The sequence below is a fragment of the Acipenser ruthenus genome, chromosome 28, assembly GCF_902713425.1.
Source record: "Acipenser ruthenus chromosome 28, fAciRut3.2 maternal haplotype, whole genome shotgun sequence".
Lineage (NCBI taxonomy): Eukaryota > Metazoa > Chordata > Actinopteri > Acipenseriformes > Acipenseridae > Acipenser > Acipenser ruthenus.
Genome location: NC_081216.1, coordinates 21,747,478 through 21,758,232, shown reverse-complemented (window position 1 = coordinate 21,758,232; position 10,755 = coordinate 21,747,478). Strand labels below are relative to the sequence as shown.

The 10,755-nt window shown below is 42.7% G+C and overlaps 2 protein-coding genes across 4 annotated transcripts in view; both read left to right on the top strand.

Annotated features, from left to right (window-relative positions):
- LOC117434937 (transmembrane protein 80-like) overlaps window positions 1-3,571 on the top strand; it is a 4,712-nt gene extending 1,141 nt beyond the window's left edge. For both annotated transcript variants that reach the window (XM_034057668.3, XM_034057667.3), the window contains exons 3-6: window positions 149-242; window positions 1,070-1,162; window positions 2,004-2,205; window positions 2,871-3,571. In XM_034057668.3, the coding sequence (XP_033913559.3) occupies window positions 170-242; window positions 1,070-1,162; window positions 2,004-2,205; window positions 2,871-2,883 (381 nt within the window). In that variant the 5' untranslated portion in view covers window positions 149-169 and the 3' untranslated portion in view covers window positions 2,884-3,571. The remainder of the gene's footprint in view (window positions 1-148; window positions 243-1,069; window positions 1,163-2,003; window positions 2,206-2,870) is intronic.
- A 2,786-nt stretch (window positions 3,572-6,357) lies between these two features.
- The window catches only part of eps8l2 (EPS8 like 2), a 28,324-nt gene continuing 23,926 nt past the window's right edge, over window positions 6,358-10,755 (top strand). Inside the window, exon 1 of one of the 2 annotated variants that reach the window (XM_034057634.3) lies at window positions 6,358-6,631. The gene's annotated coding sequence lies outside the window, so the exon portion shown is untranslated. Of the gene's footprint in view, window positions 6,646-10,755 lie in introns of both variants that reach the window. The other variant, XM_034057633.3, reaches the window with a different exon arrangement.

Sequence of the window (10,755 nt, the reverse complement as noted above, 5' to 3'; positions counted from 1 at the left end):
CACTTGTCAAGGATGATTTCTTTTTTTTGCCAGGCACACGGTAAAAAAATGAAACCAGTTTTAAACCAGTATCATAGAAACCAAGAATAAAGCTGCATTGTGACAGTGTTTACATTATCGATACATTTCCTTACAAGCATCCCTCCAGCTCTCCTCCGTTCCACTGCAGATGCTGTTCTTCCTGAACGGGGTCTATTATGGGTTTTATTTCCTAGCCACGCTGCTGATGGTAATATATAAAAGTAAGTTTCACACTCACCTGTCTTGTTAGAATAAATGGGGCAAAGAAATCCTCTGTTATTGTATGTCTGAGGCAATGGTTAAAATCCTATCAAAAGAAATCCTGTGTGATTGCCTGTCTGTCTGTCTGTCTGAGGCAATGGTTAAAATCCTATCAAAGAAATCCTGTGTGATTGCCTGTCTGTCTGTCTGTCTGAGGCAGTGTTTAAAATCCTATCAAAGAAATCCTGTGTGATTGTCTGTCTGTCTGTCTGAGGCGGTGGTTAAAATCCTATCAAATAAATCCTGTGTGATTGTCTGTCTGTCTGTCTGTCTGAGGCAGTGGTCAAAATCCTATCAAAAGAAATCCTGTGTGATTGTCTGTCTGTCTGAGGCAGTGGTTAAAATCCTATCAAAAGAAATCCTGTGTGATTGTCTGTCTGTCTGTCTGAGGCAGTGGTCAAAATCCTATCAAAGAAATCCTGTGTGATTGTCTGTCTGTCTCAGGTAATTATTATATTGTATCATTCTAGAGGTATGTGCCAATTGTATCGTGATACAAGACGGAACACACAACAGCAGGGCTCACTGTACAGTAGTGCACCAAGCGTGCTTTTTAGTTGGTATGAATACATACACTCTCTGACTCATTGGATTTTTGTCTTTTAACAAAAGAGTCATCATTAAATGTTCATTTGACCCTATTGTGCGTCATACAAGCAGCCCATCAGGATCATCACAGGTCGTGATACATATTGTGTCGTGACCTGTATATTGTGAGATGCACTGTATCGTGACAGTAGAATATCATTACAACCCCTAATAACCTTGTTGGTGTCCTGTGTTTCAGGTCAGGTATTAAGCTACCCAGATGGGAACCTGGCACTGGACTTGGCTTTGCTGTTCATCATGGCAATTCTGGAGGCCATCAGGCTGTACTTGGGTAAGAGTTACTGTGGCAGCTTGTGTTATTGTTATTCTTAACTATTGAATTCATAAAAAGAAAATGAAGGAAAAAAAAGACGACTCCAGAAATGAATTTTCAAAGCACCGAGAGAAATGAAAGCAAATTGAATATTTGCTTGCAAGAATTAGCGAGAACATGTTATTATAGAAGGAAAAGACGTGGGTAGCAGCAGCCGACCAAATACTGAACCGAGTCAGCTGGCTACCCAAGAACTAGAACTGGCCACCCCCCTGTGTTGCATGGTTATGTTTTTCTTTTCAGTGGTGTGTTGGTGGACAGGGGGATTAACATGTAGAGATGCTTTTTAAAAAGTTGCACAGCTGCTTATGCTAAAGCAGGCCATGCTGTTTTGTGTAGTGGTTAAGCAGCTGGCTTGCTGGTTAGTGCCCAGCCTGTTCCACACTGAACACCCTGTCTAAGCAGAGGAGCCCAGCCTGTTATCCTCTTGCACCCACCCCCCTCACTACAAAAATAAAATGCATTCCATAGGCACCAGGGTTTACAAAACGATTTAACTCTCTGTCTCCTCCCTCTCTCTCCCTCTCCCCCCCTCTCTCTCTCTCTCTCTCCCTCCCCCCTCTCTCTCGCTCTCCCCCTCTCTCTCTCGCTCTCCCCTCTCTCTCTCCCCCCTTCTCTCTCCTCTCTCTCTCTCGCTCTCCCCCTCCTCTCTCCCCCCCCCTCTCTCTCTCTCCCCCCTCCCCCTCTCTCTCTCTCCCCTCCCCCTCTCTCTCTCTCTCTCCCCTCCCCCTCCCTCTCTCTCTCTCCCTCTCCTCCCTCCCTCTCTCTCTCTCCCCTCTCCCTCTCTCTCTGTATTTAGGTGTGAGAGGTAACCTGAAAGAAGAGGAGGTTTCAGTAGGGATCAGCCTAGCTCTCACAGTGGGCAGCATGCTGCTGTCTGTGTACTTCGTGGTGTGGCAGACCTACGTGCTGAGGGCCGATGTGATCGTTGGTGCCATCCTGCTGGTCATCTACGGCTTGGAGGCCATACTGGACATCACAGCCATCGCCGCTTTTGCCAGGTCAGATATTTCACATTGGCGCAGACAATGTTACGGGACGATATAGGCTTGTGAGCGTTCACCTGCCCTCAGGACAGTGGAACAAGCTAACAGTTTGATATTTGTGAACATGGAATATTTGCAGAAAAATGTTAAGTCTTGCTTCTAAGTCCAGACTAACTTCCTCTTATTTTTGAGCTGATTGCATAATTATAAGCTGCCCTCCTCGCTTGGGGTATTTGAACAGGATGCATTTATCGGCAAGTCTTGCTTGCAATGTTTAGGCTAGTGGGTTTATTAACACCCTGTGTAATTGTGAAAACGGCTTTTTTGGGAATGGTTTGTGAGTTGTGAGATGATCTGCAGCGTGACACCCTAGAGATATAAATATGAGCTCGTTTTGAGCTGATCCTGCGCTGCTGCTCGCTGGCTCCATCTCCCTCCCGGGTAATTTGGGTGGGAATCTACAATTCTTACATGTATCTGTAACGGCTGCCTGCTCTGATAAACAAGACTATCATAGTCTCTGAGACCATTATGAATGAATAATTGAAGGTAAAACTATTCAGCTGACCTGAATCCCTGGTAAGTATAGCCGGTCTATTCCACTAGCACTTCTTGTTATAAGGTGGAACTATCCACTGTACAATGTGATTAACAATGTATATGTTTCTTTTTCTTTACAGTGCCTACGCTTAAAGAAACGTCTTCCTCTAGCGAGTCCTGATTCCATTCATCCAGTTATTTATTAAACCATGTATTCCCCAATACATTCATAAGCTTTCACTCTGGATACAAGAAAATATTGAATATATTTTATTATATTAAGTGAAACAAAGTCTAATAGTTTGAATTTAACCAATGTAAAAAAATGCAGGTGGTACTTGCTGTAGAGCGTCTGTTGATAAACAGTTTGCACATTCATGTTGTTTTTTACATATGTTTCCACCAGATGGCACTCTTAAAAAAAGAAACTGCGCACATAAGGGACTTAGAACTATCTGGAACTAAGGAACGATGATAAATGTCTTTACCTAGCTTTTGAGGGAGGGGGGTGCACTGTTTTATTATTATTATTATTATTATTATTGTGTATTTCTTTTAATGAAAGCTTATCCAGATTATTCTTTTATTTTTTTGTTAGTTGCAGTTTCTCCAAACCGCACAAACATGCTTTTAGTGTATGTGTGCGTTTATTTGTTTGCAAGCTGCAGTGTCAGCTGCTTCAGTGGGATGTGGGAGTTGCTGTTTCTGGGCTGATGAGAAGGTTAATGCAGCATTTCCACAGAGCCACGAAAACTAACATTTAATAAGTTAAAAAACTAAACGGTGGCAGCAGCCAGGCGAAACAACAAGACCCTTATAAAAGTTTACCTTGTTAAATTTGCCAGGTTGTGTATGGTGTTTTTGTTTTGTTTTGTTTTTAAATATGCTTTACCATACATGTCTGTGCTTTACAATGCTTCCCTATGCTTTACCATACCTCTCTGTGCTTTACAATGCTTTCCTATGCTTTACCAGACCTCTCTGTGCTTTACAATGCTTCCCTATGCTTTACCAGACCTCTCTGTGCTTTACAATGCTTCCCTATGCTTTACCAGACCTCTCTGTGCTTTACAATGCTTCCCTATGCTTTACCAGACCTCTCTGTGCTTTACAATGCTTCCCTATGCTTTACCATACCTCTCTGTGCTTTACAATGCTTGCCTATGCTTTACCAGACCTCTCTGTGCTTTACAATGCTTCCCTATGCTTTACCATACCTCTCTGTGCATTATTACTATGCTTTTACCGTGGTACACTTTTACAAGGGGAAGCAGCAACAAACACCCTTTTTTTGTTAACACTACCCAGGGCTTCTAGTTATTCTGTCTTCTACTTATGCAGAGTAATCATTACATAGGCAATTAAGTCATTGTGTACCAATAAAAAGCTAATTAGTTGGTACAGTATCATAACTTCCTCCTTCGTTTTGCATTAAAGAGCAAATATTTAGCAATGTGCCTTGACGTCAGGTGCTCAGAAATGAACGAACTGCATTACAAAGCTTGTCTGGAGCCCTGGCCCGTCACTTTTCACCATCTATATTCTCGTCTTGATCTCAGTTTTAACTTGCAACGGTTTGGACTATTCACAGTCTGCCTTTAATGCTATGCGGAAGAGGGGGAGGAGGGAGTGTTTTGGGGTACCATTCTGTTGTGTGTACCTTCTTTCTTATGTTTGCGTATGTTTGCAGCTCTTCAAAATAACAACACCCTGCATATGAAGTGTTAGTTCGCACCAGATTGCGTCTCTGTCTGTTGCTCTCGATTTGCAGTAATACGTGATCTGGAGGCATCGGGCAGCGGAGAAGTACTGTACATGCTGAGCAGCTGATTTGATCAGGCATGTTTCACATTTAGTGAACGGTCAGGATCATACTGTAGAATGTTTATATATATATATATATATATATATATATATATATATGCATGTGTATTATATTTTTACCTTTTTGTATTTTTATAAATAATAAATACTATTTTAAAGATGGAGGTCTTGATGTGTTTATTGTGGAAATATTCTACAGTCTAATAACTTGCATGCAGTTACCGGTAAGTTTTTTTCAGTTTTTTTTTCAGATACAGTATATATAAAAATAATAACGAAGACGGATTTACTAAGCTTTTGCTCCAGTTCAAAGTCTACAAAATGAGCAAACCCGAAGCACCATCCCTCTTTCCCAGTGTCTTTATTAAACCCCACAACCTGGCACGCTGATGTGTATGTCTGGTGCCTTTATTGTAAGCATCTCATTGTAGTGACTCCCCATCATGCATACAGTGATGTGTAGCCCATTTAACATCACACCTGGATAAATGCACCTTCATGTCACCAGCATAACATGAAAAACAGCAGCATAAACAGAGAGAGAGCGAGACATACTGATTTCCCCTTGTGTGCTAATAATATCTTTATAGCCGTGTTGCACCTATTCCAGCCTGGATTACTTTTAACCTTTTTTTTATTTTTATTTTTTTACACCAGTCGGTGACACACCCCCTTTCCTGGTTCCCTGGTGATGAATCTCCCCAGATAGATGTCAGAGAGAGATAACGATAACACCCGCGCAATGAGCTAGTAAAGGGTAGGGCCAAACAAACAAACAAAAAAGCAAGCACCTGCCATTTGTAGCACAAACTTTTGTGGGAGTAGCTTGGATGCCTGTCGCTACCCTGTAATAACACACGCAGTAAAGTTACCAAACCACAAATAAATAAGTCAGGATGCCAGGACTTGTGAGGACTTGAGTTGTTTCTTATTGGTTTAGAATTGTAAATACAAATACAATTCTACAACAAATAGGAAGCAGCTTGAGAATACTCACCAGCCCCTGCATTAAACATTGGCATTGTATTTGTTCAGGTATTGTACCTTTATCGGGTGCATTTTTTACTTTATTTAAAAAAAAAACGTCCTGATGACCATTTGGAGTTCATGGCTTTGAGAATCTAGCCCTATTGGTTGTTGCAAGTCAGTTGTGGCCCAGGGACGGTCACGTGAGCTTGGCTGGCAGGTGTTTCCATATCTGAAACTGTACAGGTTACTGATGCTTTTGAAGAGCAAAAGTCTAAAAAGTGATCTCTCTCTCTCTCTCTCTCTCTCTCTCTCTCTCTCTCTCTCTCTCTCTCTCTCACTGGGGCCATTCTGAAAAGAAGATTTGCTGTTCATTCCCTTATAAACGAGGGGTCCTGGCAATAGCTCCAGGTTTCTATCCTGGTTAAATCAATCTGTTGTACCACTAACTTCACGCTCCTTCAGCCCTGCCTCTGGAGCTTCTGGAGAACCACTGACCTGGCTGGGAGGAGGCTTGGTACGGACACTCCATCACAGCACAGGTTCTTGAGGGCCTACATTTCACAATACTTAAAGCACAACTGAAAACTTGCATTTTTTGAGAAACACCTGTCCAGTTTTCTTGTCTGCACGGTGAGCCCCGTTCAGCCATAACCCTGACACCTGTCATGTGATATGCTGCACTGTACCACCTTGTTAATAGGGTATGCCTGCCTATGCAAAGTAGTTGTTGCCTTATCCCGTTGTCACGATTAGAATGCAACTGTTCAACCGTAACCTGCTGGTCGGGTTCCTTTAGCTCCACCCACAAGCCTTGCACTGTGCTGGACCCGCTGTCACTTAGTTTACCTGCAGTTCCCAGGTGTAAATTACACTGCGCCCGAACAACGGAAAGCGCAGCGAATTACCTGTGCTTTACTTAGACGGACGACGGAAGCCTTACCTGGACCCCGGCACAGGGAGAGCGAGTTAGAGAGTGTGTCAGACAGAGAGAGACAGACAGCGTTTCGGTTGTTGTTGCTTCAGCGAGGGACAAAGTCCATTTGGGATTGTGCCGCTTTAGGCTTAGTCCGAGTCCCGGAGACTGGAGTGGCGCAAACAGAGTACACAGGTGAAGAATACAAGGCAAGCCAATTGTTGATATTATTATTATTATTATTATTATTATTATTATTATTATTATTATTATTATTATTATTATTATTACTTATATGTGTATTTGCAGGTATTTCTGTGGGACGTTATTCGGTTTTCTAAAACAATACTTATTAACGCAATTATTAATTTGAAAAGAAAGGCCATCAGAAGTTTGGAAATGATTACTTTATTATTAAATACCACATTTTCTACTGAGTTCGTGCATACACATTTAAAGTATTGGTTTTATTCCATGCTCATAATAATCATACACATTTCAAGTATTGGTTTTATTCCATGCTCATAATAATCATACACATTTAAAGTATTGGTTTTATTCCATGCTCATAATAATCATACACATTTAAATTAATATTTCTATTCCATGCTCATATAATGGTGATCGTTAAGCCTGTTAAATACAAATGAACAATTGATTCACACGAATGCAGCGTTCGTTCAAAATGACCCCTTGCTATAGTTAATATGCGCGTACTGGACCTTCACTTTAATTTATGGTACTTGCCTATTGCAAATTACAAATTGTTCGCTGTAGGATTGTGGTTAAAATGCCGTGCGTGTGTGTGCGTGTGCGTGTGCGTGTGTGTGAGTGTGAGTGTGTCAGTGTGTGCGTGTGTGTGTGCGTGCGTGCGTGTGTATGTATGAGTGTGTGTGTGTGTGTGTGTGTGTGTGTATGTGTGAGTGTGTGTGTGTGTGTGTGTATGAGTGTGTGTGTGTGTGTGTGTGTGTGTGTGTGTATGAGTGTGCGTGTGTGTGTGTTGCCTCAGCGATTATTTACTGTGACTGGGAACTGTAGTCAGGAGACAGAAAAAACAACAGAAGGAAGCCTGAGGAGAGTTGCAGGGATACTGTAGACTCAGAACTGCTGCAGTCTCTGGGTATACATTACAACCTGCAAGGCATCCTGCAAGCTGCATTGGGGATTACAGTGAGGCCACAGTATATATATAACTCATGAATATATATATATATATATATATATATATATATATATATATATATATATATATATATATATATATATATATATATACAATATATATATTTTTAAATGAAAAACTGCTGTGTATCATACGGTGCAAAAAAAGTAATGTAGGTACACAAAAATGTGAATAGTCGGCCAGGGTGTCCTCGGCTCATCGCGCACCAGCGACCCCTGTAGTCTGGCCGGGTGCCTGCGGGCTTGCCTGTAAGCTGCCCAGAGTTGCGTTGTCCTCCGACGCTGTAGCTCTGAGGTGGCTGCATGGTGAGTCAGCAGTGTGAAAAAAAGGGGTCTGCTGACGGACAGCGTGTGCTCGTCTTCGCCGCTCCCGAGTCAGTACAGGGGTGGTAACGGTGAGTTGAGCCTAAAAATAATTAGCTACTCTAAATTGGGAGAAAATGATTAAAAAAAAAAACAATTGGCAACTACTAAATTTAAATAAATAAATAAATCAATCAATGATATCAGGACGTTTCGGACTGCTGGTCCTTCTTCAGCTGGATGGAGAAAGCTGCTTTTGTTTCTATGCTGGTTGTTATGCAAAGTGGTCCGAACATTGTGAAGTTGATCATGGAGTATAGAGGACCATAATCTTGGAATCTGCTTTTCCAGGTATATACTGTGGATGCAGGTCCCCATGATACACTTGTGTGTGGCTCAGAGGGCTCTAAATCTAATTGAAATGCTTTTCCTGTTGTATGAATGCCAGTCCAGAGTTATCTACCATTTACAAGGCCCAATAAAACTAATAAGTTGGACAAGAGGGTAGAAGCGGTCAGTTATCGTGCCTTGCCCCACGAACTGTAATCATTTCCACATTTCATATTGTAAGCGCAGCAGCTGGGGTCACTTATAGGGAACAGTGTAGAAAGGTATTGTAATCCAGGTTTAGTAGGGAAATCGGTCGCTCAAACTGTCTGGGGACGTTTTGATGTAGGCTGCTTTACCTCGATGCTGCAAAATAATTTTCAGTGCTCCTGAGATTGGTCACCCAGCCCCCCAACTTCAAACCCAGGCCTCCAGAGGTCTGGCTAGTCTGGTGCAATAACGTTAACCCACTGCACCACCTACCCCCAAGAGAAAGATGGAAGTCTAGTCTATGGCATTAACATTAACACACTGCGCCACATAGCACCCCCTTATTGGAAGCCAGGCCTCCAGATAGAGATGAAAGGCAGGTGTAGTGCATTAGCCCACAGCCGCATGAAAACATACATACTGCTCTTTATCATTAATGCTGTCTTGCTTTTCCCTGCGCAGACAGCAGATCGGGGGGTGTCCCCTGTGCCCTGAGATAGCGGAGCAGTGAGTGATGAGGGAGGCTAGCTTGGTAATTGCTGTGTGTTTCTGTAGGATTTGTTCTTGTGTTGTAAACAGTGTCAGCATGGGAAAGGAGCCTCTCGGGGGGGCTGCAGGCAAACTCAGGCAGCAGGAGGAGCTCCCTGTCGCTGCACAGCTCTCCAAAGAGACAGGGAGACCTGGGCGGGCGGGTGGGCGGTCTATGCTGAGCTTTCATCATTGGAAACTGAAGAATGTTTCCAACACGTCACATGCTTGAGATTCTTCCGGTGAGCCACTATAATAATAATAATTTATTTCTTAGCAGACGCCCTTATCCAGGGCGACTTACAAGATATCACATTATTTTTACATACAATTACCCATTTATACAGTTGGGTTTTTACTGGAGCAATCTAGGTAAAGTACCTTGCTCAAGGGTACAGCAGCAGCGTCCCCACCAGGGATTGAACCCATGACCCTCTGGTCAAGAGTCCAAAGCCCTAACCACTACTCCACACTGCTGCCTCAGAGAATGGTAGAATGTTTTGTTGTGCAAATCTGCATGTGTTGAAAGTGGCTCCGAAGGCGTTACAGGGCAGCAGTGTGGAGTAGTGGTTAGGGCTCTGGACTCTTGACCGGAGGGTTGTGGGTTCAATCCCTGGTATGGGACACTGCTGCTGTACCCTTGAGCAAGGTACTTTACCTAAATTGCTCCAGTAAAAACCCAACTGTATAAATGGGTAATTGTATGTAAAAATAATGTGATATCTTGTAACAATTGTAAGTCGCCCTGGATAAGATCGTCTGCTAAGAAATAAATAATAATAATAATAACTTATTAGAAAAGCGTTCCTCTTGAGTTTTATTGCCTGGAGGGAGGCTTGTGAACGGAGCTTGTGAGGGAGCCGCTGTGGCCCGTGGAATGTTTTCTCTGGTACGACGCTGTGTCTGTGCCAGCTGTGTGGCTCGGCCCCTCCGCATTGTAAATAATGTGGTTAACAAGGGCACCATGGTAAGGGGCATGGTAACAGCAGAGTCAACTGCAAAGCAACCAGGTAACAATAACCCAGTATTTCAACGACACAATAAAGAAACCTGTTTGTGTATAATCCGTTTCAGCTATTCATTTGCTATGCTTTGTGCTTGGCCTCTGATTTAGTTGGGACACCTGTTAAGCTGCAGAATCGGAGTGTTAGCAGGACAGAATCGGAGTGTTAGCAGTTCAGAATCGGAGTGTTAGCAGTTCAGAATCGGAGTGTTAGCAGTTCAGAATCGGAGTGTTAGCAGTTCAGAATCGGAGTGTTAGCAGTTCAGAATCGGAGCGTTAGCAGTTCAGAATCGGAGTGTTAGCAGTTCAGTGCCCTGGTGAAATGCTGAGGGACAATCCAATCGATAGAGCTGTTTGTTCCCACTGTAACCCTTCGAACTCTGAGCTGCAACCCCTTACACCTGGTTACAGCATTGCTCATCCCTCACTGAAACACGAGAGAGGTATGATACTGTCAGTTATTAACACAGTACACTGATAATATACTGTAATGATATTGGATCACTTTGTGTGCATTTTTAAAAGGGGTTGACAGTTATAGTCAATGCCATTCCCTGTTCACTGTCTCACTGGCGCTGTAGGCTAAATGACTTTGAAATAACCCTGGAAATCCTGGAGTTAAATGAGGTTTCTCTTTTTCTTTCTGCAAAGCTTTCAAACTCAAATCTGTTTTGAAGAGCAAACAAACATCAGTGATTTGTGTTAGCTTGCTGAGCCAGTTAAGTTGCTAAACAGGTTCTTGAAATATTTAAAAGGAGGATGTGAC